Source organism: Anas platyrhynchos, chromosome 21 (assembly GCF_047663525.1).
Source record: "Anas platyrhynchos isolate ZD024472 breed Pekin duck chromosome 21, IASCAAS_PekinDuck_T2T, whole genome shotgun sequence".
Classification (NCBI taxonomy): Eukaryota; Metazoa; Chordata; class Aves; order Anseriformes; family Anatidae; genus Anas; species Anas platyrhynchos.
The window spans coordinates 17,013,806-17,041,383 of record NC_092607.1 but is presented as its reverse complement, the minus strand read 5'-3'; the positions used below and the strand labels follow the sequence as shown (position 1 = coordinate 17,041,383).

General features: G+C 52.6%; 1 protein-coding gene across 14 annotated transcripts; it reads left to right on the top strand.

The window, feature by feature from the left end:
* On the top strand, positions 1-25,781 carry TPD52L2 (TPD52 like 2). 14 transcript variants are annotated; one of them, XM_072026299.1, is made up of 10 exons: positions 1-111; positions 9,481-9,626; positions 11,328-11,476; positions 12,383-12,442; positions 13,962-14,021; positions 17,580-17,681; positions 21,558-21,584; positions 22,461-22,502; positions 23,697-23,745; positions 23,959-25,781. In XM_072026299.1, the coding sequence occupies exons 2-10, from the start codon at positions 9,525-9,527 to the stop codon at positions 24,052-24,054; spliced, it is 687 nt and encodes a 228-aa protein (XP_071882400.1). In that variant the 5' UTR covers positions 1-111; positions 9,481-9,524; the 3' UTR covers positions 24,055-25,781. The 14 variants fall into 14 exon arrangements, with proteins under 14 accessions (XP_071882400.1, XP_071882401.1, XP_038022104.1 ...); XM_072026300.1 differs by having other exon boundaries at positions 93-111; positions 9,508-9,626; XM_038166176.2 differs by lacking the exon at positions 1-111 and adding an exon at positions 8,842-8,998.
* Positions 25,782-27,578: the final 1,797 nt, after the last annotated feature.

Below are 27,578 nucleotides of genomic sequence, written 5' to 3'. Positions count from 1 at the left end.
AACGGGGCCAAAACGGGGCCAAAACGGGGCCGCGGAGGGGCTGCGGGAGGGGGAGCGGGGCTGGAGGCCGAGAGCAGCTGGGAGGAAGGAAGAAGCGGCTAAAATAAGCAGGTGGGTGGACGGGGAGGAAATCATCGCCAGCCTGATAACGCAGGGGCTGGGGAAGGGGGGGAAAGGCAACAAAATGTCCCCAGGAAATCGGAACAAACCCCCCGGAGGTGGAGGAAGGTCACCGGGGCCGGCTGGTGGCACTGGGGACGCAGAGAAATTGGGGGCTGCCTGCTCCTCGTGGCACTGGGTGCCCCCCGTGAGGGGCAGGGGGGTGCTGGGGGTGGCACGGGGACGCCCCAGCCCCCCTCTGGTTGTGTTTTGGGACAGGGGGAGGCTGAGAGGAGGAGAAAACCCCCGGGGAGAGCCGGGCGGAGGTGATTTATGCCCCGGCAGCTGCCAGCCCCGCTCGGTCATCACGGGGGGGGGGGAACGGGGACAAAACCCAAACCCAGGGACTGCCCAGCTGGGAAGGTCCCAGCCTTTGGGGAGGGGGGAGCCCTGCGTGCATCCCCATCTCCCCCCTCCACAGATCAGGGCTGGGGGTGCCCAAATTCCTCCGTCACCCCCGGGTGGGGGATTGGGGGCGTCGGGGCCGGCGGCGAGGGGCTGAGGGTGGCCAAAAAGGGTGCGAAGGGGGGGGATTTAGGGTAAGGGGTGGGGGCCGTGCTGCAGGAGGCTGGCTGCTGGCAGCAGGAAGAGGCTTTTTGGCCGGACAGCAGGACACGGGGCAGCCTGGCTCTGCCCTGGGAGTTTCCACATTAACCACACACTGTTTGCATTTGAGCTTTTTTCCCCTCCGCAGGGCTGCTGCCGGGGGGTTATTTCCTGCCCTTTTCGCTCTCCCCCCCCCTCCGCCTCCCTTTGCCCACCAACCCCCCCCCCCACACACCCTTCCCCGGCCTGCAGAAGCTCCGTCTGCTTCCTCTCTTACGCCCCCGGGGGCTTTCCATGCTGCCAGAAAATAAATCTCATGCTATTTTTAACGGAGGGGAAAACGCGAAAGGTCTCCTCCGGCCCCGCTCCGCCGCGGCTCTCGCTCGGCGCAGCCGGGCACCCCCGGAGAGATGAAGGAGGGAGAAGGAATTTGCAGGGAAGGATGTGGGAGGCGGGCGGCGGGGGGGCTTTCATCTCCCAAACCTCGGCCAAGGGGCTCGGGGAAGGCAGAGAGGGGCGAGCAGGGGGTGCCGGTGTCGGGGGGCGCACAGGGTTGCGCTTCCAACCCGCCTGGGTATGGTGGGGGGACGGAGCCGCCCCCATCCCTGCGCCCCCCGAGCTCCTGGGGGAGTTGGGGATGGGGTCCCCTGGGGTCAGGGTAGGGCCAGGCGCTGGCTTTAACCCCCCGAAGGGATTTAGGGAGGCTGAGAGAGGGATCAGCTGGATAATGCCCTGCCTGGGCAGGGGGGAGGAGGATGGAGCTGCTGATAACAGGAGGCACGGAGAGGCCCCCCCCAAGCCCCGTTTGGCTGTCCCCACCGTGTCCCCTGGCAGCGGGGTGGGTGGCACACGGGGGGGGGGGTGCAGGTACGAGGCCCTGACGCTGCCACCAGGACACGGGGACCTCGTATTTGGGGCTGGGGGGTGCTGAACCATGGGATGGGTGCGGAGATTTTTTGATCTGAAGCAACGCGGGCACCACCTGGCGCCCCGACACGACTCCAGGGGCTGGGGATTTAGGGGAGAAGCCAAGTTTTGTCCTGCTGAAATGTTGGCGCCTGCTGGGCCTCCTGTCCCCTGCACCCTCCCCACGGCTGCTGCTGCGAGGAGGAGGAGGAGGAGGAGGACGAGGAGGACGAGGAGGAGGAGGAGGAGGCAGAGGTCTCCTCGCCCTGCTCGCAGCCCTTGCGCAAAGCCCGGTGCCGCTGCCATGACGAACGGCAACGCGGGGAGAAAAGCGGGGAGGGAGAGAAAAACATGGAGTGGGAGGAGAGCGGAGAGCAGGAGGTGGAAATGTCAAACCCAGCAGCACCACGGCCACGCTGCCACCCCCCCCTGCACCATGCTGGGGACACCGGGCCTGGCCCTGTCCCCTTGTCACCCCCAAGCACCCGGCTCCAAAACGGGGCCGCCGCCGGCCGTTGGCACCGGCGTTGGAGCTGCTGGGAAGCCACGAGCCCCACGTTCCCAGCCCCGCCAGCAGCCTTTGATGCCGCTTTCCTGCGGCGCTGGGAGGAGCCGCGCTCCTCGCCCCAGCGGGGGCAAGGTGGAAACGGGGACGAATCCTGCTGGGAAGGCTCCTGGCACGGCCGGGGGGGCCGCAGCGCTCACCAACTGCAGCGCCCGGGGGGCACAAACCCTGCCCGTGAGCCCTCTGGGTGCACCCCGTGTCCTGCTGGAGGTGCGGGCAGCATCCCTGGGGCTCACCGGGCCCCCCCGCTGTCCCCATGTCCCCGTGTCCCCGTGTCCCCGCAGCCCCCGCGTGCTGATTTCCTGCCTCCGGAGGCCGAGCCGCCGCCGCTTCCCGGCCGTGGGAGCGAGCCCCAGAGCCGGTCCCAGGGCGCCGGGAGCGTGGCCCCGGGGAGGGGGGGGACATCCCCAGGGTGTCCTAACCCGTCCCGGCTCCAGCTGAGCCCCTCTGCTGTGGCCCTGGCTGCTCGCTCAGCCCCGACCCCGCTCCCGAAGCCTCTCCCGGCCACGTGCTGCCCTCCCCGCGCTGTCCCCGGTGTCCCCGAGGCTCGGTGCCGTGCCCCAGACCCCGGCACCCCACTGGGGACAGAGTGAGGGGGTTTTGGTGGGGTTGCCGGGGGCTAGGACACGTGGGGCAATGTGGTCGGAGGGACCCAGAGGGAGATTTGGAGCCTGGAGAGAGCCCCACACCCGTTTCCCCTTCCCCTTTCCCCTATCTTCTCTCCCCTCTCCCCAGTTTCACATCTCAGCTCAGCACTGACAGCGGGCACAAGGCGCAATTTGAGGCACAAATCCTGCAGGGATTGCCCCCGGGGCAGGGCAGCCACGGGGCTTTTCGGAGCTTTTCTTCTCCCCCTGCTGCACACCAGGGATTTGAGGTGCTTTCTCCTCCGCTTTGAATTGTTCGCCTCCCAGTTTTGCTCCGGCTCAGCCTGAGCTCTCTTCCTGCCTCTTTTTCTTTCCTCTCCCTGAGCTCCCGGCTGCGAGGCGGCACGGGGAGCTCCTGGGTGGTGCCCCCACCACCGTGCCCCTCTCCCCATCATCGCCCCCAAACTGGGGTTTTCCGTGGGGTGCCAGGACCGGGGATGGCCCCAAACCATAGGGAAGCACCCAGGAGCTCGCCCGGCTGTGGAAACCCACAACCACGCCAGGGCCTGATCCTAAACACGGACAAAACACTGCTGGGAGGGGAAAAGGAGTAATGGGGTTATGCCCAGCTGGGGGGCTGACCCCACAGCAGCCTCCCAAGGGTGGCACCGAGGGGCTGAGCCCACAGCCAGCCCCCCAGGATTGTCCCCAGGCATGGAGGCGGCGGGTGGCCCGGTCTCCTTGAGCATCGCCTTCGGGAACTGTCTATTTTTAAGCCCAGGAAAGCTATTTTTAAGGAGGGAGCCTATTTTTGTTGCCTGGGGCTAAGCCTTTCCTTGCAAGCTCACCCAGCAGTGGGGTTTGGAGCCATTCAGCTGGGGCACCCAGCGGGATTTGGGGTGCTGCTGGTGGATCTGGGGGGGTTCTCGGTGCTCCCCCAACCCCAGGCAGCTCCGTGTGGGGCGATGGCCAAATCCTTTGTCCATTACCGGCGCCACGGTGCCGTGGGGGGGGGCAGGCCCCTTTTTGGGTGGATTTTCCGGGCTGTGGAGGGCCAAGAGCTGCCAACCCGCATCCAGCCCAGCAGAGGATGGGGATGCCAAGAGGTAATGGGGCCGCCTTTCCCCTGGGCGTTGTGGGGCCACGGGGGCCTGGGAGAAACGGGACCGAGCTGGAAGCAGGTGTTGGGCACGGCCCGGAGGGAAGGGTGGGACCCTCGGGTGACCCCCGGGGGGGCAGCGGGGGGCACATCTGGCCGCGGGGAGGGGGTGGCAGGAAGCGGAGCGCTGGCTCGGACCCCACATTTGGGGATGGGGGGGGGGGGAATGCGGCGCTGCCAGATGTTGTGCAGCTGTCTGCCGCGCTTCCTCTCGCCCCGAGCCCTCCAGGAAGGTCCCCCCCAGCGGGGCAGCCCCCCCACACCTCTCCCCCAGCCCCTTTCTTCTCTCGCCAAGCCGTCCTGAAGCCGTCCTGCCCTGTTCCGGGGGCTGTGGGGTCGGATCCTGCACGCCAGCCCCCAACCCCGCTGCTCGCTGTGGCCACGGAGCTCGCCCCAATCCCTGCGCAGAGAGCAGGGCATGGAGGTGGAAGCGTCAAGCACATTTTACTGCTTTTTTTTCCCCTTTTTCTCCCAAAATACACCGCAGAACCACTGCATTTTGTATTTTCCTGCAGCTGAAGCCAGGCCCTGGCTCTGTGCCCGCAGCACCAGGCCCTCTGCGGCCGCTCCGCTCCCTCCCTGTCCCCATCAGCAGGGAAATCGGAGCTGCACCAAACCCCGCTCAGCCCCACAAACCCAAAAGCTTGCCCCAAAAACCCCGGGGGAAATGCCCACGGCCACCGGGATGCGGATGGGATTTGGGGGATTAGGGCGGCTTAGGGAGCAGGGGTTTTGCAGGCGGCAGATGGTGCCGGATGGGTCCCGGGGCGAGGTTAGCAGGATGGGAAATCAGGCAGAAATGGGGAGGAGGTGGATTTTTGGCCAGAGCCCCGTGAGCACACGGGGACCACAGGGGACACGGGACGGGGACAATCAGCCTGGTTTTATGGGGCTGGAACGGGGCAGTCCCCCTCCTCCCACAGCTCTTGCATCCCCGCTGTGACTTCACCCCAAAGGCTGCCGGGGGAATTCCCAGCCCTCGGGGTGGGGATGAATGAGGCCAACTGGTTGAGATGTGACAAGGTGGGGATGAGAGAGAAAACCCCCCCTCGGCGGGGACACTGCGCTCAGGCAATCCCCGAGAAGCCCCAGGGGCTGTTTGGGGCTGAGAGCGGTCAGATAACGGGGTAGAAATGAGGGCCCCATTTCCAGGCAGAGGCGTGCAAAGATTTGAATTGGCCCCAAAGGAACAGAGAGAAGCTACAACGTAGTTCAAGCCCTGCCATGGGTACGGGGACCCCTTTGGGGTGCCGGAGACCCCAGCCCACCCCGGCTGTTTGATGTCTCAGAGCCTCCTGTGCCGTGTGTCCGGAGCCAGCTGCTGCGGGGTGGCACCACGGGGGTGTAGGATTGCAGCAGGATCCCGCTGGGGACCAGCTGGGCACCCCACAGGGGCTGCTCAGGATGCAGCCCACGGGCCCCACACTTGACGTCTGCCCCCTGGCCCCAGCAGCTGCGCCCTCGTCCCCCCCCCGGCCCCGTTTGAGAGTCCCCGTCCCGTCCCAGAGATGTCTCAAAAAGAGGAAGCATCACCTCTGGCGTCCCCCCTGCTGCAGCCCGGGGCTTATTTTGGGTTTTGAGAAAAGAGGAAGGCTGCACGAGGTGACAGCAGGGCTGGCGGGCGGGCGGGCAAAGCCCCTGCAGCACGCAGGGGGGTGGCGGGGGGGGGCTGGAAAAGAGGAACATCGCCGTCACCACCAGCCCGCAGCCCCCGCTCCCACCCCGGGGACAAGGCTGAAGAAAGCGGATCCGTCCCACCTGAAGCTCAGCGGGGTTTTTTGGGGTGCATGGGGGCGGCTCGGGCAGCCCCACTGCCGCAATGGGGCGATGCTGGGGAAGCGGTGGCTGCGCCGGGACCCCCCGATGCTCCCTGTGCCCACCCGCTGGCGTCCGGAGACTGCAGGGCGCAGAGCGGGGGCGGCGTTGATGCAAGCAGTTCTTGGTGACTTTTCACTCGTAAGGGTGTTTTTTTTTTGCCCCCACAGCCCACGTAAATGCCATCCTGCCCGGCAGCCTGCTGTCCGAGGAGAGCCAGGGAGCTGGGGGTGGTATTTTAGGAGCCCAGCGGGGAGAGCAGCTGGGGTGAGGGCTGTCTGTGAGCCATGGGTGCTGCGGCAGGGCCCCCACCTGCAGGGATGCTCGGGTAATGCTCTGTGAATTTGTGAATTTTTGGGTAAGAGTGGGTAAAATAAGGGCCCATCAGCCTGTGGAGGCTCCTGGTGGTGTTAATCACCACCGGGTTAACGAGCAGGAGCCAGGGCTCCTCTGCTGGGCCCTTTCCAGCTGCAGGAAGGAGTGATGAGGAAAGCGGAGCCGGGCGGCTTTGCTAGCGGGCAGTGAAATCTAGGTCAGGGCTTTCTTTAAAAGGGGCACGGAGCCCAGTTCGTGTCGGCTTCCAAGGGAAGCAGCAGAGCCACAGCAGCGCTTTGCCGAGCAGGGAACGGCGGCAGGGAAATGTCCGGGTCCTCCTGGAGCATCCCCGTCAGTGCTGGGGGGATTTGGGATCAGAGCGAGCGTGAGCAGATGGTGCCTCGGGACACCATTGCGGGGCTGCTCACGCAATTCCTGGCTTTGCTGGAAAAAAAAAAAATCAACAATGTGTTTTGGTGTTTTGTAACTCTGCCCGGGGACGTACCCTTGCTGGGGGCACGGAGAGATGCCCGGCACAGGGGAAATGCTGCTGCCACCCCCCTTAGGGACATCAGAGCTGTCCCCTGCCCTCCCCTCCACCTCCGTGTGGCAGACAAAGCAGCTGGGAGGGCATCAGTGAAAGGAACTGACCCCAGGCCTGACATTTCACCAGAAAAACCCCATCGGAGCGAAAAGCCCGGCAGCAGCCAAAGGAGAACTGGGGGGGGGGGGGCAGCGTGAAGGGCACGGAGCTTGGCGGAGGTGGAGGGGGCAGCCCAGGGGGGGACACCCCCGGCCGAGCCACAGCCGTTCCGAGCAGCAGCACCATCCTGGCACATAGAGGATGTTTTTTCCACCCCAAATTCAGCCTTGCTGCTTCCCCGACCCAACAACACATCCAGGGGCTGCGAGAGAGAACAAGCGAGCGGGCGCCGGGATACATTTAATTAAAAATCGCTGCTTGAAGAAGGTGCAGCAAAATGAGCCAGCAGCGGGTGCTCGTCCGCCGGCCGAGGAGGCACACCCTGCTCGCTGGCAGCCTGGCCTCTCTGAATCGGGTTTTTGTGCCTGGCAGAGCTGTCGTAGGCCGCGGCGGCTCCCAGCGAGCCAGAACCTCCCAGCGCCTCCTGCTGCCTCCATCTCTCGGGGCCGAGCTGCCAGGAGCCCAAAGCCCTTCCCCGCGTTTCCCCCTGGGTTCAGCTCTCGGCTGGGTTTCCACTGAAATCAGGGCCTGAATTTCTAAATAACCCCCCTCCAGGCCCTAATAAAATCAACGATAAAAAGTTGAGCTCTTAAAATGCTCCCCATCCTTCTCAAAAGTGCCTCTGTGTGACCTCGGGGAGATGGGGCTCTCCTCCGAGGCGATGTGCTCGGCCCCCAGCAGGGTATTTCCAGCAGCTTTTGTGTTTTCCAGCAGCTTTTTTTTAATATTTATTTTCTTGCGAGCGCCGAGTGCGGTCCCTCTGCTCGGTGCCCACCGAGCGCCGCTGGAAACGGCTCTGAAAAATTAATGCACATTTCCCCATTTATATTCGCTTCCCTTTTCAGGCTCGTCTTGGGCAATGCAAACAGACCAGGTGGAAACGGCCCCGAAAATGAAAGGGTCTGGCAACGGGGGTGGAAAGGAGCCGTGGGGCTTTCAGCGGGGCTTGTAAATTCTCCATCGGCCGCCCAGGGCTTCCCCAGCACCCTTGTGATGGCTGCCAAGGGCTTCCCAGAAACGCGGCAGGAGCCGGGGTGTCACAGCCGGGGGGTTTGGTCAAGGCTCAGCACCGGGGCTGCCAGCATCCCCTGGGAGCTGCTGGGGCTGCCTGGAGATGGAGGAGTGGAGGCAGGAGGGTGTGAGGTGCCGTGAGGTGCCATGAGTAGCCATGAGGTGCCATGAGGTGCCATGAGGTGCCGTGAGGGGCCATGAGGTGCCGTGAGGTGCTATGAGGTGCCGTGAGGTGCCATGAGTAGCCATGAGGTGTTCTAAGGTGCCGTGAGGTGCCATGAGGTGCTGTGAGGTGCCGTGAGGTGCCGTGAGGTGCCATGAGGTGCCGTGAGGTGCCATGAGGTGCTGTGACATGCCGTGAGGGACTGTGGAGAACTATGAGGTGCCGTGAGGTGCCGTGAGGTGCCACAAAGTACTGTGAGGTGCTGTGAGGTGCCATGAGATGCCACAAGGTGCTGTGAGGGGCTGTGGGGAGCTATGAGGTGCCATGAGGTGCTATGAGGAGCCGTGAGGTGCCATGAGGTGCCACAAGGAGCTGTGAGGAGCCATAATGGTGCCATGAGGTGCCACGAGGTGTCATGAGGTGCCATGAGGTGCCATGGGGAGCTATGAGGTGCCGTGAGGTGCCACAAGGTGCCACAAGGTGCTGTGAGGAGCCACCGGCTGTGGGGCGAGCTCCTTGGCCCCGCCATCACCTCCCTGTCTGGGTGCGAGTGGGTGCCCCACCGCAGCCCCCACATTTGGGGAAGGGGCACCCAGAGCCGCTGGGGCACGAGGCCATGGGGGAGACCCAGGGGAGGCCAAGCCCTCCCAGTTTGGCCTCCCTGTGCCATTTTGGTCTCAATGGGGACTGTCAACAACAGGAGTAGACAGAAGCCACCATGGGCTTGAGGGGGGGCTCTGGGGATAACTGTGGGGGGAGTGGTGGCAGCCCTATGACATCACCCCAACCCCATATGATGCAATCCCAGCCCCGTGTGACATCATATCAACGCTATGACGTCATATCAACGCTATGACGTCATCCAAACGGGTGAAGGGGGCGGGAAGGGGGGGGGGTGAACGTGGCGCCGTTGCCATGGCGACGCGCGGGTGACGCGCTCTCCCCGCGCCCCCCCCCCCCCCCCCCCCCTCCCGGAAGCGGGCGCGGCGCTGATCGCGTCACGGGGGGGGGCGGTGGCGGCGGAGACGGGGCCGGGGCCTGGGCGCCGCCATGGAGGGCGCGAGCCAGGGTAGGGGCGGCCGCGGTTGTACCGGGCCTGCGCTCGAGGTCTCCTTCCCCAGGGGTTAAACCCCTCGGTTTGGGCTGCGGGGGGGAACTGGGGGGAGCTCCGTGAGGGGAGAGGAGGCCGTGAGGGGGGGGCCCGGTGCTGTGACGGGGGGCCTGGTGGCCAGAGGGGGGGGGGCCCGGTGCACTAAGGGGGGGTCCCAGGTTCCTTGAGAGGGGGTCCCGGTTTCCCTGAGGGTGGTCCCGGTTCCATGAGGGGGGGGTCCCGGTTCCATGAGGGGGTCCCGGTTCCATGAGGGGGGGGGTCCCGGTGCCCAGAGGGTGCTGTGCAGGCCCGGTGAAGGCGCTGCCGGTTCTCCCCGCTGCCCTGGGCCGTCCAGGCGAGGTTTCCCTTCCCCTTCCCGTCCTTGGCCTTCCCCGGGTGGGTTTGCAGGACGCCTCCTCGCTTGCTGCCCGCTCACCCTGTGTGCTTCTCGTCTGCGGCAGATATCAACCTTAACTCTCCCAACAAAGGTCTGCTGGCCGATGCCATGACCGACGTGCCCGTGGACAGCTCGGCCGCAGCCAGGACCGCGGCGCCTGAGGGGCTGACAGCCGCCGAGGAAGAGGAGCTGAGAGCTGAGATCGCCAAGGTAGGGAGAGCCTCGGCCGGGTCATGCTGGGGGGGAAAGAGCCAGATCTTGGGGTGCCACAGGAGCAGGGCTCAGGGCTTTTATTTTGCTTCTGATGGCAGCGTTACCTGTGCGTCTCCCAGGGCTTTGTTGAAATCAACAAAGCTGGCAGACACTTCAAACGGAGCGTGATGTTGCACGCTCTTTCCCAGAACATCTTAATTTAGAGCTCTCAGGAAGTACACGGCCTTTGATGCCGTGAAATTCATCTAGACTTGTAGCTGTGCTTGAAGCAAGAAAACACTTTAGGCGGTATGCAAATGAAACTCTCTTATGAAACCGAGACAATGGCATACTTAATGTGCTTTCTTCTTCTATCTTTTCTCTTAAATATTTATTATGCGTTATAGGCAGTTGTTTTTGGTGCCCGTATGCTTTTGAAAAGCTGAGAGCTTATAATGTAATATCCCGAATCGTGGGCACCTTCTGAGTTTTAAAGGTCAGCTTATAATTTGTACCTGAAATAGAGCTGAAGGTAGTTTTGGTTGTTCTTATGTTTCATTTGAGAATCTCCCTGATTCGTATGTTCTAACAAGGGGGACTTCACTGTTTTGCATGATCATGCAGCTGCTGGGAAGCTGCAGTTAACTAAAAGTAGAAACGAACCTTCTCTGTCCCGAAACAATTCTAGAGTGTTGTGAAAATCTTGTAAGAAATATCTCTGAGGGAAAGCTCTTTGTTCTAATGGCAGCAGGGGAAGAGAATCATAGGATTAGAACCTGAGTTAATAAGTATTTGGCAACTGATTTTTTCTTTTTAATTGTATTTTCTGTTGAAACTACGATGCTAGGACTGTGTTCTGATAATCTTGCTGCCATTAAGTCACCAGTGTAGTAGCTTCTGTGGGTGTTTTCCTAACTAAAGTCTGAGCCACAGGCCTGCCATTCTGACACCATTCATGTTTAGTTGAATTATTTTGTGTGCACCTGAAGGTTCCTGCCAATTCTCTGTATTCATGTTTGTCGTGGTTTAACCCGGCCGGCAGCTAAACACCACGCAGCCGTTCGCTCACCCTCCCCCCTCCCTCTCTGGGACGGGGGAGAGAAATGGAAAGTGAAGCCCGTGAGTTGAGATAAAGACAGTTTAATAAGACAGGAAAATAATAATAACAAAATAATAATAACAATAATAACAATAATAATAATATGGTGATAATAGGGAAATAATAATAATATGTACAAACAAGTGATGCACAATGCAATTGCTCACCACTCGCTGACCGATGCCCAGCCTAACCCCGAGCAGTCCGGCCCCCTTCCCCCGGCTAGCCACCCCTATATATTGTTTAGCATGACGTCAGATGGTATGGAATACCCCTTTGGCTAGTTTGGGTCACCTGTCCGGGGTCTGTCCCCTCCCAGCTCTTACTGCACCCCCAGCCTGCCCGTTGGCAGGACAGAGCAAAAGGCTGAGATGTCCTTGGCTTAGTATAAGCACTGCTCTGCAACAATTAAAGCATCGGGGTGTTATCAGCACTCTTCTCATCCTAAGCCAAAACACAGCATTCCACCAGCTACTAGGAAGAAAATTAATTCTGTGCTAACTGAAACCAGGACAATGTTAGTAAAACTGTAGTAGTTTTGAGGGAGGTGGAAAGCTGGCTTAATTTTCAGAATTTTATTAAACTGTGATAACTGAGATCTGTGTCTATCTCTTTCTAAGGTTGAAGAAGAAATTGGTACTCTTAGACAAGTCCTGGCTGCTAAAGAGAGGCACTGTGGAGAGTTGAAGAGGAAGCTGGGTCTGACTCCCTTGGATGGGTTAAAGCAAAACCTGTCCAAAAGCTGGCACGATGTGCAAGTCTCCAACGCGTAAGTGTTGCTTGTGATGCACGTTTCACATTTAAGTGTTGCTCTGTAGCAATTATTCCCCTGCAGCATGTTCCAGGGCTTCTCCAAGTGTCTGAAGGCTTTTGCCCTGATGGCTATATAGAGAAAAGGGTATTTAAAAAACCAAAACCAACTATTAATTTAATTGATCTCGTGTCAGTGCAAACAGAACTCTAATATTTATGATCTGGATAAATTGTTGCTGCTTCTTTTTTGTATAACGTTTGAAATCTAGATCACCACTGAACAGTTCGGTTTGCGCACTTCTGCCCATTTCTGTGAAGCATAGGCTGCTGCTACCTCATTCTGAACTCCAGCTCAAAGAGAAGTGCAAAAATTGCTAAAATTCACTGAGCTAACTTCCTGAGGTTAGGTAACTTAAAAGTGTTACCGTGTGTTAGTTCAGAAATGTTTTCTGGGCCATATAGCTTGAATTTAAAAAGTCTGTGTATTCTAAGAAGAAAAACATCTGTAGCATTACTGTGCCATCAATGCCATATGCAGAGGCATCTTTGCCTAAAGAATGTTTGAAATTAGGCTGACTGTTCCTCAACAGGTACTAAAGTTACAGTCACAGTTCGATAGTGCCAAAAGGAGAGGCAAAGGGGTAAGTTTAACCTGCAGTTATGCCCAGATATAAGAGGCCCTTTGTGCCCCCAGGGTTATCGTTTGGTCTAAAAATGTCACATGTAACTTAATTAGAATTAGGAGTTACTGACAGTACTACTGCAGGGCAGATCTTTGAGCTGTTACCCTGTTTGTTTTTCTCTTCCTCGTCTTCCCTCCTACCCCCCTGCTCAATTTCTGTTACTCCTTTGTAACTGAAATGTGTCGTTGTCTCCTAAAAATGAATATTAAGTTATATTCATTAACACTTTCTGTTTCTAGTTATGTGAAAACATCTGAGAAACTTGGAGAGTGGAATGACAAAGTGACACAGTCTGACTTGTGAGTGCCTCGGGCTCCTCAGCAACACCTTCTTGCTCCTTGCTGCGTTCCCCGATTTGTGCTGCTCCTTGTTCTCACAGGCATCAGGGGCTGACAGGGAGCTGGAGGCGTGGTAAAGCCACAGTCAGGCCTGCTGGCAGCAGCGTGCCCGACTTCCAGCTCTCAGCATCCCTCGGTTGCAGAGGAGATGAGTAAAAGTTACTACTAGCATCTCGCTCTTAGTCTTCCCATTGCAGAAGAAAAATTCCAATCAGTTACCAGACCACACTTCGTTAAAGAATAACGTGACAAATCAACCACAGTCGCACTTCAGCTGATCACTGTTAGGTTAATTTATTGTAATGTCTTATTAGCAAACCTCTGTATTTTCTATGAAATCATTTCTCTTCTTGTCAGGTGTGGAATCAGTTTGCTTATTGCCTTTCTGTACGGCCACAGGGGAGAGAGAAGATGCCTGAAGGCATTTACCTGTAGCTGAAAATAGGGGCTGTGCAAATATAAATATATTTATATTAGCTTTTGCAAGCTGTAACGCCTTGGCTGGAGGGATTGATGTATGTGAACCTTTCTGCTGCTGTCAAACACTAAAAAGCAGTGGATTTTAGTCTGGCAGTACATACAAGCAGGTGACAAATGCAGCTGGCTGTTTTTGACTCTAGAATATATTCTGTAGTATATTAGACCTTTGTTTTCGTTAGACACAAATCACTTTGATTCTTGTTTTTTAACTGAACATCAGGGAGACCTTGAATATTTTCTACGGTGAAGGTTCTCTCCCTTCTGCATGTTGTGTTTAAGGAGGTGGTTGTTTAGCTAAGCAGAAATGCGGGTTGGAAGTTTCCCATCAGTAGGCAAAGACAATTCTGATCTAATTGGGGATAGTTTTATTTCTGGGGTGACAGGAACCGCCTGCAATACGCTACGTTCTCTGAACACCTCTACATGTTGTCTGAGCTGGTAGCAGACACTTTTTGTAGTACCTGTATTTGTTCTGTACATCCGGCATTTATTCTCACAACTCCTAAGATACCGTTTTAGGTATAGGAAAGCATGATGATTTCTAAAGATGAGAAAATGAAGTGCAGTTTAGCAGTTTGTCGAGGTCATGTTGTATTGATAAAATCCAGCTTTTGGTGTAGCAGTCAGATTTTTTGGCTCTCTGCTTAATTCACTGCTCTGTGCTTTTAGCTTTTACTATATAGCTGCCGTAAAGTATTTAGGAAAGGAACAGAAGATCTGAAGTCTCTCAATTCCTGACACCTTCTAAACTGCAGGCTTTCTTTGTGCAAAGTGTTTGAAGGTGCTTAAATGAGAAAGAAAGCAGAGCTTGGGTGTCTTCCTGCCTCTCAAACAGCAGCTCCTTTCCTTCTGGCTGTAACAGAGAAGGTAGAAAGGCATTGTCAGAGAAATAAAACCCAAGATACTGTAAGTGGAAAGAGACACTAATAATGTGGAAAGTGTCGAAAGAAGCATCTGTCATGAATCTTGGCACTGTGTCTAACCTCCGTTGTGTTTGTAGATATCTTTCAGCCAGCAGCACACTGGAGGACTGGAATGAAAAATTAACTCAATCAGAAGCGTGAGTGTCTTAACCTTCAGCATTAACCAATGCTTTCATGACAGTCTGCTGCCTCTCATGTTCTGTGTCCCTGCTCGCAGTCCTCTGCTTTGACTAGATCTATTTAAGCACTTCTTTTTTTTCTAGCTTTGACTTTTTTAACCTGATAACTGTCTCTTCTGGGAGAGGGAGCTTTTCCTCAGGTCAGTATTTGAACGGTTTCCCTGCGGTCCAAGCAATATCCTTCAACCACCCGCCTGCTCTCAGAGGAGAACTGGCTGAAGCCACTCCGTACCCGAGAGCTGCATGCCAGGTTTCATAGCTTCAGCTGACAAGCTGTGGAATAGGCAGGCTGATCTCTTCTTACCACTTAACGTGCTCTTTGGGGAGCGAGAGCCTTTCTTTGTGCTATGGTATCTGATCAGAACAAATAGAGCTTTAGTGTCCAAGGCAGCTGTTCTGTCATTTTGGGGCTGCAAATGGATGTGAACAGCTCAAACCTCACTGCTGTTGTACTCCATTTGTTGGCTGCAGAAGTCTCTTAGCCAGGTTTTTATTAAGTGTCTGGAATTAAATTCGCATCTGGACTAAATTATGGAAGCCTATTATGAAAGTTGGCCTTTGTCCTTCTCGCTGCATGTTTTGCACAGTTTGTAGGGGAATCCTTTACAGTAACGCAGTGGAAGCAGATAGATCGCGTCGTTGCTTTCTGAGTTGATTTAAACCGTGATGGGGTAGGTCTTAGGTAAGTCAGATCTTCCTGTTCTCTGGAGTGGGGATGAAATCGAGTCCTTTGAGCTGGCTTTTTGTTGTTGGTGGTTGTGGATAGGTGTTCTTCATAAGATGGGTGAAAGATGAGAGCAGATAAAAAGTAGGAGTATCAGAAAACAAAAATCAGGTCTGCAGGTTCTACTTGCTATGCTCTGTGGATGTTTTCTAGATTAAGAAGATGTAAATTATCCCTATTTCACTTGCTAAAGAGAGTGACCTTTATGTTCATGCTTGCCAGCACTGGGACTGACTGCAGTGGTGGTTAATCAGAGTTCCTCCCTGGGTGTGCCTGCTAGAATAGAAAAATTCTCATTATATCTGTTTCCTTGTGCTTAACAAGTGCCAGAAGGATATGGCGGAAACGTGCTTCTGGGGAGTGCTCAGGGCCTGGCTAGCTGTGGCACGCTAGTTTTCCTGCTTGCTTTGGCACTAGGCAGAGTGACAAGTCATGCTAACGAGGTGGGTGCCAATTAAAATGGAGAGGCGAGGGGGGGTAAAGGTACGATTCCGGCAGCATTTCAGAAAATGAACAGAATTTCTGTTTTCATTTTTTAAAGCTCAGTAAATGCTAGGAGCTGAGTTCGAGAAGACTGAAGATAAGGTTTTAGTTGGTTCTTTTGGGTTTGTTATGCAAATGCCTCCTCTTTTCCTGTTTTCTCAGAGCTCTCCATAACAGCTAGGAAGCATCCAGTTCACTTTATGACGCTTTCGGGCTCTGCTGCATTTTCTAGCAGGTGCTGCTGCTCTCCCTCTTGCTCCAGTTTTGTTGTGACCAGGACGCAAGGTGACATAGATGGTACGAGCAGGGACTGCTGGATCGGAGCGAGCGGAAGCTGGCATTAGTGGATAAAGAAGGATTTGGGGATGCAGGCCTGGCCCCTCCCTGGCAGGATTTATGGGAGAGGGATGCAGTGAAGGGTTTGAGTACCACAGGGCAGAGATCACTCCCGCAGCCAATTGCCTGTTCGTTAAGCAAGGTATTAAAGATAGCTCATGTTTGTGACTCCCAGATTTGGATTATTCCAGTGTGCTTTATGCTGACATTAAGGGAGGAAGGCGACTGACCGTGAGTTTATAGCGATGGTGACCCTACCCGTGGTGCTTGCAGGAGAGCAGTTGTGGCTTCTGGGTCAGAGCTGGGTGTGGTTAAGTTGCACTGAAGTCTTGTGTAAGCTGGTCCCTGCTCGTCACAGATGCAGCTCCACATCTGTGGCGATGGCAGTTCTGGGTTAACGAGCTTCTCATCTCAGCGGTGCTTTCCTGGCTCTGCCTCCTGTGCTGCAGTGGTGGAGGTGTGTGTGGGGGAGCTGTGGATGCAGGGCTAGACTGGCAATCTGATCTGGCTGCTATCTTTTAATTTATTTTTCCTTCCAAGCTTCTATTTCAGCCAGATTGTTTTCCTGTGTAAATCACCGTCAGCACACAGTTGTGCTGGCATCACGAAGGAGCACACTGAGGCAAAAGGAGCAGCACTCGAGTGCTGAATTTCAGTTGTTTTAAGAATACTGCTGTCACGTGGGGAAAAAACGGTTGGAAAGTCTCTTATCTCCTGAAGCTCAGCTTCGTAGCTAAGAGTTCTCAGCGTGTCCGTGGTGGGATGGTGTCGTTTGATTCTGTAAACTGCTCCTCGTCGCTGCGCTGGTGTTCGGTGCTAATCTGAGAGAGCTGAGTGCCAGGCAGAAGTGGAGTAAGCACAGCACGTTTTAGTGAGCACAAGCTCTTCAGTTTCTCTGGTAGACAACTGGAAATCCAGTCCCGTGAGAGGGCTCAGCACCAGGGGAGGATCACGGTCTGGTAGCCTTGGGAGCTCAGAGATGAGAACATCAGGCTGTTAACATTAGCCCAGGAGCTGGATTCCAGGATCTTTGTGGGTCCCTTCCAACTCAGGATATTCTACTCTGTTTATAAATGTCCTTCTCCTAAATATTACACTTGAGCAAAAAAAAAAAAAAAGTAAGCTTATATATATTCATATATTTGGAATAAGAAAACTTGGCTTACTGGAATTGTTTTCCAGGCTGAGTCTTTTTTATAAATTGAAGAATGCCACAAATCTAGATGTTAATCACCAGCTGTGGAATAGCTTAGTTAAAAGAAAATGGCTTGAAGGGTCTTTGTACCTAGAGCTTTGGTTTCCATCGAATGAGAAGGCTTCGAGTGTCTTTTCCAGCTCTTGTATAAACCCAAATGTACTCAGCTGACAAATGCCAGCTGTCAGACTGACTGACTGTGGTTAATGGTAACTGATAGGAAACTTCTCCATCAATTTCATTCTAAACTGCATTGTAGAGGTGGTGCTGCTTCTTGTGTTTCTGTTTCTATGTGATGATGGCAGACGTGCTTCTTTTCTCCATACCCTAACGCTACAACAAAAGCTATTAATTTCTTCAGGACTACAAGCTTGTAATGGAATAAATTCCTAGGCTTGTTTTCTCAAAGATTCCAAAATATTTTCATAGAGCAGAGGGGGTATAATGCTGTGGTGTTAGAGTTTCCACATGGAAAATTGGCTTTTTTTTTTTTTTTTTTTGATATTTGTCAGATTTAGGAATGAATGGTCAAAATGGTAACTGAACTGAAGTGAGTGTATGAAAAGGTTAGCCCTGCACTTGCTGCCTTCTTAAAACTTCAAGTCTTTGATCTATGCAAGACTAGAAGGGGCTGTCTCAGTGAGGTCAGTGCAGCTCACTAATCCAGCTTCTTTCCTTTACTTTGGGTTCCTTTTTCCAAATGGGGGGATGCTTCTTGCTTTCAATCCTAACCCTGTTATCACAGCTCATTGGTGGTTGTTTTTTTTTCCCCTCTTAGTTATAAGAAGACCCAGGAAACCCTTTCCCAGGCAGGACAGAAGACTTCAGCAGCCCTTTCCAATGTAGGTTCTGTTATCAGCAGGAAACTTGGTGACATGAGGTAAGATTTCTGCTTTGTGCTTTGGTGCTTTGATCTCAGTTTCAAACAGTAACGAGACTTGAGACAATAACTAGGCTTTTTTCCATTTTTCTGCTTAGTTGGCAGCACTTTGCAGTTGGTTCACAGTTCAGGACAGGTTAAACACTTTTTAAAGACTGGTTGATGGGTAAAACCCATTCCGAGGCATTGAGTTCAGCTTAGCAGAACTGACAGAACATCCCTTCCCTTCCCCCTTTTACCGTCATGGCTTCACCGCAGCTTTTGCACCACGTATAAGAACGTAGAATTCAAATTTACCTTTTCTGTTCGCTGTTGTGTTACAGAGGGGTGTTTTCTCTGTGTTATGGGTTAAGATTAGAAGGAGGTTGTCATTCTTGTGCTCTCTTAAACTTCAAAACATGACAACGTCTGGATGCTGCGTGTCATGCAGCTCCAAGCCCCTGTGTCAGTTTTCCATGAAGAATGGCAGCTTGCCTTCTGAGCACAGTTATGCCATGTAGCTTGGAAGACATCAATTGATCAGATCATGATAACATTACAAATTTCTTCTTGTATTGGTGGTTATCTAGATTCCTTTAGATGGCAGCTGAAATAGTTGCAAGTTTAAACTTTTTCTCAGTCGAAAAGTCAGGGGCTAGTTCCTCAGTTGCTGGCTGAGGTTCTTGCTCTGGGAGTTCTTCATCTGTACAGAGCTGAAGGTTAGCACGGGGATTTTCCTGATCTTTAGAAATGAAAGCTGAAGGTTGCTTCCCCGTTAATGGTGGCGTGCAAGGTTGTCATGCGAAATACATTGCCTACACTTTTCTTGGAATTGAGAGCTAATTCTGAGCAAATGAGTTATCTGGATGATTAAGGAAGTATCCTTAGAGCTTGTACTTAATGTAATGTGCCAGATCTTGGATTGAATGGGCAGCTGTCATTCTTTGTAGGGAATTTCCTATTCCGCTGTGGCTGGGAGTACCCAAGTGGTAAGAACTTGTTGGCCTCTGATCACGTAGTACTGATTTGTTCTAGATCCCTCCTCCTCGAGTTATTTGCTGTGTTTCTGGAGGGTAATCGTTGGTGAGTGTTTTCAGTAGCTCACTTCTCTGAATTTGGCAGAGGACTAGTTGGCTTCCTACCCCTTCCAGTATTCAAGTTTTCATTTTTCTTTCCTGGAAGCTACATTGTCTGTTGGAAGAAGAGACTCGTGTAATCACTTGAGACACAGCAGACAGACACTGGCGCAAGATGTGGCGGTAATAGATTTTCCTAAACTGATAATGATGAAGTAAATGTGGTAAATCTCTAAATTCCGCAGTCTGCTCAGGCTGTTGTGACAAAGGGCTGGGAGCTGTCCTCCTTACACCACGTGGGGAGCTCCTGAACCAGCATTGCCATCAGAAGAAGCTGTTCTGACAGCTTTGGTCCTGCCTGGCCTCTCTTTGCAGGCAAAATCTATTTCACCAGGAGGTTGCACAAATGTTTGTGCTATCCCAGGAGCACCCGATGGAGGGAGGGGATGCACGGCCAAACAAAATTTGAACTCCTGGTGGCAGAGCTGGCCCGACAAAGTTCTGGTGCAGACGCTGGCTGTGGATGCTGGCCTGGCTGACTATGTACACGTCAGACCTCTGCAGCAGTGGTGTTGCTCAGCATTAATCACCAATTTAAAAGCCTCTATTCCTTTTTACAGATAATGCCTTGGGGGTTACAGCACAAAACACAGGCAGCTTCTGTCTTATAAATTGAGGGAATCCCTGCCAAATTTACTTCAGAAGAATTCACTTTGAGTATGCGGCCCTGCGGGGGAACACAGTAATGATAATTATTTTTTAAGAAAACTTTTAGTTTTTCTCTGCATATACAAACAGAATTCTGTCTCCTGTGCTGCATTCAAGTCTTGATGCTTCTGATTCTGAATTAAGTTTAACTTTGAGCATAAGCTTCTGCAGGGACCGTCCCATTTTCTACCCCTGCCAGGTGAAAGTGCAGCTGGTGTTCTGATATGTGATCAGAGCTTACAAGGAGTGAAGCTGGTTTATTGTCATGATCACCTCTCTGAATGCATGGGGATGATCTCTGTCCTTAGAGAATCTCTTCCAGGCCTCACAGCCTATGCTGCAACCTCGGTTACTGTACTTGCTTTTTCCTCTCACGCTCCAAATTCACTTGTAACCAAGGTTTATTTTCCAGCACTGGAAGTGTTGAGATAACAGAAGGGATTTCCTTGTTTAGTCAGCCTTCACCGGTTGATAAATGCAAGGAAGGCGTGATGAATGGGACAAACGCCTCGGACACACAGAGGGCGTAGTCATAATTTCATCCAAAATGCTTGGACTGAGGTGGTGTGAAATAGCAGTAACGTGTCCCTGGGTTAAATCCTTCAGGGTTGCTGCGTTCTGGTCACAATGCACAGCTTGAACATTTAGAAGTATTTTAAGGAGAGATTGTGAGGTTAATACAATAACTGCACGCTAAGTGTATTAATGCTGTTACTCTATTAGGCTGCCATGAGGAGAGAAAATGTAGCTTAATTAATGGGAGGGATTTTTGCAAATCTTGGCCAATTCAGCTCTTACTGTTATCTCCACTTACAGTTAAAAAATAAGTTGGCTTGCAGACGTTCTGTTCCTGCATTTTACTGACCCCAGTAAACTGCAAATTGAAAGAGTTTTCTTCTTGGCAGATAACTGCTTGCTTTGTGGTTTTGTCTCTAGCCCAATACATTTTGTGTTGTCTGATGGAGTTTGCTACTGCATGTCATGCTATGAGCAAATTCATTATGAAATGCTAGCCTGAGCCCCAAAGGTGGCTGAAAACTCCTGAATTTATAGACTTTAAATCCTCGTGACTGGAGGAAAAGGGTCACTGCTAGGTCCAGGCTAAGGTGCTAAAGGAGTCTGCCAGTGCTTGTGGTGTTGCATGCAGAGCAGCATGGTGCATGGGCACGTCTGGCTGTGTTCTTTAGCAAAAAGTAGTAGGAAGTTAATTTATTTCACATGCAAAGACAGCATTTCAAGGAGTCTGCCTTGCCAAAGAGCCGACTTGGATTCATGGGGAAATGAAATCACAAAGTCTAACGTTGCTGCTCGGGCTGTAAGGAAAAGCCCTCTGGTCCTTGCCAAGTGCTTCAGACCCAACTTGCCATGACTGCTTCTCTGCTGCCAAGGCAAAAACGATGTCTAAGTGGAATAAAACACTGCTCCTGGTAGGAGAAGCCCTAAAACACCCTGGTAATCCTACTGGTGCAAGAAGGAAATCTTGGACTGGTATTTCAGACCCCTGAGATGCATTGCAGAATCAGGTGTGGAAATTGGCAACCTGGTGGGCAATAATTTGCCTCGAAACTTAAAAATGGGCAACCAGGTTGTTGGGTACGCGTGACACCTTTTATACAGAGACTCTTATCTTTATTAAGAGGTGTTTGCTCAGAGCGGTACCTTTGAGATCTGCATACTTGGCAAGATAACGGGCATTTATTGCAGGTTACTGTTACAGAAGTTCTCAACCAGAAAGCCTGGCAGTGCTGTCCTCATGTCAGAGATCGGGGGGAAGGAAATGGTTGTACCGAATTAGCTGGCACTTGGTAAAAACCTCAGTTTAGGAAAACAAAAAAAATGGAATGACAGCAATGTGTAAGGTTGAACAGGTGCTGGTATGTTCCTCTGAAAAACCTCTTAGCTTGGGTTATTTGATTTAATGAAAAGCAATTGTTTTTTTTTTTTTTTTTTTTTTTTTTTGCCTGCTTCTGTAATTTATTTAAGAGGCTTGCTCATGGTTAGGTGACTTTACTGTCCTGTGATCCTATGGTCATGCTCAGCTGCCCTGTTGGGATCTGCACAAGTGTCTGACTGTTGCTTCCCTTTTCTCTCTGCTGCCTGTGGCTGCTCTCAGGGCTCACCCCTTCTCGCATTCCTTTAGGTAAGACACTCTTCAAGGTTGCTCGAAGAGCAGATGTTTCTGTGCCAGGCCCTCATGGGTGTTAGAGGGGAGGCTGATTAGCTAAGCCTTGCCTCCATCTCCAACACGGATTGAGAAACCTAGCTCAGTGCAGTGCCTGGGGGTTGAATTCTGTATCACAGCTGCAGTTTGCAGCACAGCTTGCCACAGGATACAGCTGCAGCTAGGAGGGTGTTAACTGCAGAGCAGTAGGGCTCTGAGCTCTTCCAGCAGTTGGCCAAGCTGAAAGTACAAATCCAGCACACCTGGGAGCGCTCGCTGCATGCTGTGTGTGTCCTTGTCAGCCTTGGTTTGGGACTACGGCTTGGAGGAAGCCTTTACTAGTAAAACTTACTCATCTGTGTAACTCAACACAAGCCAGTTGTGCTCGATTTTGTCCCCTGTAGTTGTCTCTGCTTCTTTTAAATGTTATTTAAAAAAAAAAAAAACAAAACACCTTGATAATGGGTGAAATACCTCCTGTGTCCTGGGCATAGCTGACAAACCCTTTTCTAAAAATCTCACTGTGGGGGGGACTGATTTCCTTGTGCTGACAGGAGCAAATCTGCACCCAATTTTTAGGAAAGTTTTAAAATGAGATGTGTGGCTTGCTTTGTTTGCATTTTCCAAATAATAGGAGTTAAATATTCATGCTAACAGTCCCACAACTGGAAAACTGGTTCTGGGGTGCAGCTTTTGACTAAGGGAAGGAAGAAATGCAGCTTCTATCACTACAGTTGTCCACAGCTGCCTGTGTATGGACAGCAAACACTCGGGACTGGGGCGTGCTGCTCTTGCGTGGTGTCTGTTTAATTGTCACTTAACCTTTTCCTCCTCCCTCTGAACGCTTCCGAGTAGCAGTTACTCCATTCGCCACTCGATAAGTATGCCTGCCATGAGGTAATGTCAGAATCCTGCTTCCTGGGGGGGCGATGGGGGGGTATGGCTGACCGTCATCCTTTGGGTTTGGGTTCTGAGCTGTGCAAGTGCTTCGCTCCAGCACAGCACGGTGGGGTGATTGTGTCCCGCAGTTGGAGCAGTTTGGGGCTTTTTTTACCCAATTCCTTTTTGTGGCCATTAGCACCTGTGTTGTTCCCAGGCTAAGTGCAGTGTTGCAACTGTACCAAAGTCTAATTGAAATTTGCAGCTTTCAGAGGTCCCTGGAGGGGAGGGATTACACTCCTCCTCTGGCAATTTACAGCACAGCCGTTGCTAATACCGAGAGGAATCCGAACTTGAACCTTCTGTCTCCAGCTTGGAAGCTAAGTGCCCTTCTCAGCGTGCCCTCGCGGTGCATTAGGTGGGGATCTTGTAGGAGAAATGATTGCCAGAGCTGAATGAGACCCATGGATACCCTCTCTCTGCTCATCCTGGTTCCAGATGGACAGAGGTTACTTTGTGGGCACGGGTATGAAGTGATTCTTCTGCACAGCAAGAACTGAGATGAGGCTCCTCATCGCCCAGCTCCTGGTGTTTAGAAAACCTTGCCCAGGGAGAGCAGCCCTGTGCTAACAACTGACCTGGCTTGCTTTGCCACAAACACAAAGTCCTCTGACTAATTTATTGCACCAGGGTTTTCCTGAGCGTTTCCTGCCATAAATGACCACTGCTCTAGTAACAGAACTGCCCATAGGTTCAGGCACAGGGCCCTTCCCCTTCCTGCCAGCAGGATGCAATGTGGGAAACTGAAGCCTTTTTTTTAATCCCTTTTCAGCTTTTCCATTATTTAATAAAGCAAGCTTTTAGTTGGAGACATTGTAAAGCAAAGGACTAGTTTCTTCTCTCCGTATCGTGCGTTGATTCCCTAGTGAACTAGGGCTTTTTCCCTCAACTTTTCAGCTTGAGCAATCAAGCAATTGCACATGGTAGAAATGTTTTCCTTCAGAGTTTTTGTTCGTGGTGTTTTGTCTGGTGTGCCTGAGATATTCATGCCAAAGGCCAGCGTGGTGAGGAGCTGCAAGTGTTCCGAGTGCTGCTGGCACTGGCGTTGCATGGGAATGCCCAGAGAGACCAGTCACACGGTGTGGTTTGGTTCGGTTAAGAGCTAACTTGTCTTGATTTTTGTCTTTTTTTCTCTTCTTCCCATTCTTCAAGGAATTCTGCAACCTTCAAGTCGTTTGAAGATAGAGTCGGGACCATAAAGGTAACAGTCTGCTTTGTCTTGGAAATGCACATTGTGAAGCCTTAAGCATAAACTTTGATTTCTGAGCTGTTTTTCTCGTGGGCTAGTATTTGGCCAGACGGCCTCTCAGATATGCAAAGTCTTTGCTACAGCGGGTGACCTTGACGAGGGAGAATTCCCTTGGTGTTCTCAGTGCTGCTTTCTTGTTATCCTAACTCGCTTCTCTCCTTTCAGTCCAGAGTGGTGGGCAGCAGGGAAAACAGCACCGATGGCCTCCACTCCCCCTCGGGAGCTGGGGACAAGCCTCCACAAGACAACGCTCCTTTCTAGACCTGCGGTGTGGCTTTGCACAGCTGTGCACAACTCCGAGAGCGAGCCTCCTCCCTCCCAACTCTTCACAACAGCAACAACATGCCAATCCATGAAGGGGCTGAGAACCAGTCTGGAGAGATCCATAATCCATTCATAGACACTGCTGCTGGATCTAAGTCAAATAAAGAGAATGCAAAGTTTTGTACACAAATAATATTTTACACTAAACTTTGTAGATGAAATGTATCACTGTGCTGTCCTTTTGGGAGAGCACTTAAGATGGAGTTTCCTTGAAGTAGCTCAGAAATGCCGCTGGCTCAGAAAAAGCAGTTTTTCCCACGTCTGTCACAACTGGGAGCAGATCAATTGCCCCGTGCAGCGTGAGGAGGGCAGTCACAGGAGAAGCCAAGTGCATGGGCATTTTAGCTTCAGCTTCTGGCTATGTTCTCTGCTCAGGGCATGCCATGTAGCAACTCAGCAATCTCCCAGGCTTCTCCCATTACTGCTTCCTCTGGCTCTCATTGGAGAAATCTGTTAAAAGGGGTAAATAGTTACGTGTGTTTTTTTTTTCTGGGCTCCTAAAAGGGAAACTTCACTTAGCAGCTGCCTCGTTGTTACACTAATGCTCTAGCTTTAACAAAACTAAAATCTTTATTTTTAAATGCAACGAACTTTAAAGAAATAAAGCTTAAGAAAAAAAAGCTTCGGCATCATATTAGGGAAATGCTCCCTTGGACTTTGAAACAGAATTGCAAGCCTTACATCACCTTATGCTTTACTCGTTTATGATTTTTTTTCTCTAGAGAGGACTGTAAGGGTTATAAAGCTGGATATTGAGCACTGGAGTTTTTGCATCGTTCAGTAGTAGCAGCATGCTTAGAAGCCAGTTCTTGTGTTAACTTTCAGTGGTGCACTCTGTTGCCTGCGTGTATAAAACTTGCTTCTCCCTTCTCAGCTTATGCCTTCATTCCCGGAGGAAGAAATCCTGAAGGCTGCTAGCAACAGGGCCGGGTTTAACGAGGACAGAGCTGTTGCTGGCAATTAGGGACGCTGTGCTGGAGGGACTCTGCTCTGCTCTCCGTGGGCTCCTCTGTCTGGTACATCTGACTGGGACTGTGGGGGTCGTTCAGTCGAAAGCCCCGGCTGGGATCTTGGTTTACAAACCCAGCAGAGTCACAGAGCTCGACCAGTTCCCGAAGCAGATAGATGTTTTTGCTCTTCCGAGGTCCGAGCTCATTGCTCAGGAGCTGAAACATTGTAAGTTTTCTTACAGAGGCCTGATTTTCTTCTAGGCAAGATGCCTCCAAATAAATACACCTGCAGTGAGTGTTTCTGTGCCTTAGAGGCCAAGTGGGACTTGCTCAGGTCTTTAGACTCGCCTATGTACATATCTGGGTAGTTTTAGTAGTTTTATCACCCTGGAGGGACTGGACCATCTTTGCCCTTTCTTTAGAGAAGCAAGTTTTGACACTTTGCTGATTAAATCTCCATTTCCCCCATCCCCACTCCCTTCCCTTTGCTGATCCGGGGACACACGATGAGGCAGTAGAAGGCAGATGTGCTAGGCAGTAGGCAGAGCGTGGTGTGTCATTTACCAGCCCTCCTCGTTTGACTAAAACTGGCCTCCGTGCGAGGAGCAGAGCCAGTGAAACGGGGACTGCTGGAGCGTGGGTCTTGAACTGTTTCTCTTCACAGATAAATACCGAGGAAACTTGTCAATAAAGCATTCCTTTGGGAGAAAACAAGCTGAATGTTTTTGACTCATTCTATCTAACGGCACTGAACTCTGCTCTAAGGTGTGTTATGGGCATGTCAGGCGAATCCCAGCCACCTGCAATGATCCCCCTGACCTGTTTGTGCATCGTTCCCTGGATGCTTTCTCATAAAGTGACTTGTTCAGTATGGTTTGTGGTCTGATTTTTCCTTTTCAAGATGCTGAGCACCGCCTGGTTCCCGAGATGTAGCTCAGCCACTTACAGACCCATGGGTTTCCTCCAAGCAGGTGAACCCAACGTGCCTCAAGCTTCCTCGCGCCTCTTTCCTGAGCTTGGGGCGCGGGGCTGAGGCTGGGGAAACTTGTAACGTGGAAAAGCAGCAGCTGTGCTGCTGGCTCAGATTTACAGCGCGGTACCTAAGGGAATCGGCTTCTTGGAAGCTCTGGCAGTCACTGCCGAGTGAAGCAGCACCGTGGAAGCAGCGAGTGTGTGACCTGAGCTGGGAGCTGCTCTCCAATTGAGCTGCTTGAGGTGCTGGGCTTGCAGAGGGAGAAGTTGGTGAGGTTAGAGCCATCTGCTCGGTTGGTGAGGGTTTTGTTTTTGTGGGGTTTGGGGTTTTGTTGGTTTGGTTTGATGTGTTTTTTGTTTTTTTTTTTTTCCCCACTTTGGTGTGTAAAACTCCATCCCTGCAACCAGGTCTAAGGGTTGGTGTCACACCTGGAGGCAGAGCAATTTGTGGAGGAGATGGAGCAGCGAGGGACCTGCCAGCAAGAGACCTCATGTAGCTTGGAGGAAGGCTAATTAAACCTCACCTAGCATCCTGCCTACGGGCTCGGCAGTGTTTTTGTCACCTCTTGGTTTCCAGGAGCGCTCCTGGCAGCTCTCAGAGGGAAGAAAAAAAACACTTTTTTTTTTTTTTTTTTTTCCCTTTGGGGCCCTGGCAGCCCCAGCTGTGACAGGGGAGGAGGCTCCAACATGGGAAGGTCCCTTCTGTGTGGGCTCTGGTGGCAGCCCCAGTGGGACAGAGCTGTAATTTGTGTTACTTTACAGGAGGCGGTGAACATCCAGCCCTGATAAATGGGAAGGTTTATGGAGGAGCACGAGGCGCAGAGGCTTCGTGGGGAGCGGTGTGAGATGGAGGGAGCTGCGTCGCTTTCCCGTGAAGCAGACAAACAGCAAAGCTGCAAACTGATTGCAAAAAGCTAAAGGAAGCCCTCTTCCCTGCAGGCACAATGTTCCCACTCCCAGCTAAAAGCGAGGAAAGCCTGTTTTTAAGGGTTTGGGTGTTTATTGTCGCAGGAGGGGAAGAACTCCCTGGGATCCTGGGCTGGGGGAGCAGCTGGGGGAGCGCAGCGCTCACCCACAGCATCCCTTTATCTCGTTGGGGTGTGCCTGGGGGTCCTGGGGTGCAACCTCCTACATTTTGGGGGCAAAAAGGACCAGTTGTTCCCTGAGGGATCGGTGCCAGCCTGGTGGGGAGCCAGGCATGGAGTAGGAGGGCACATGGGGGGTGATTAGCGGCTGGGCCTCCCTTTGCAAAGGGGATTTGGCTCTGTTTGTTTCTTTGAAATGTGAGTCACAGCCAGGAAGGGCTGGAGGAGCCACACGGGGATGGCAGGAGCCAGCAGGGCCCTGCTGAAGCCAGGACAAGTGGCCGGGAGCAGCGTCCCCACAGCGTCCCTGGGGTCACCCCCTCTGGGACCCTCCATCAGGGCGCTGCTGGGATCTCACCCTTCCCAGGGGGAAACTTGAATAACTGGGAAAAACACCCCGACCCCGAGCTTCACATCAACCTGCTCGCCTCTAATTATAAACCAAAGCTTGTTT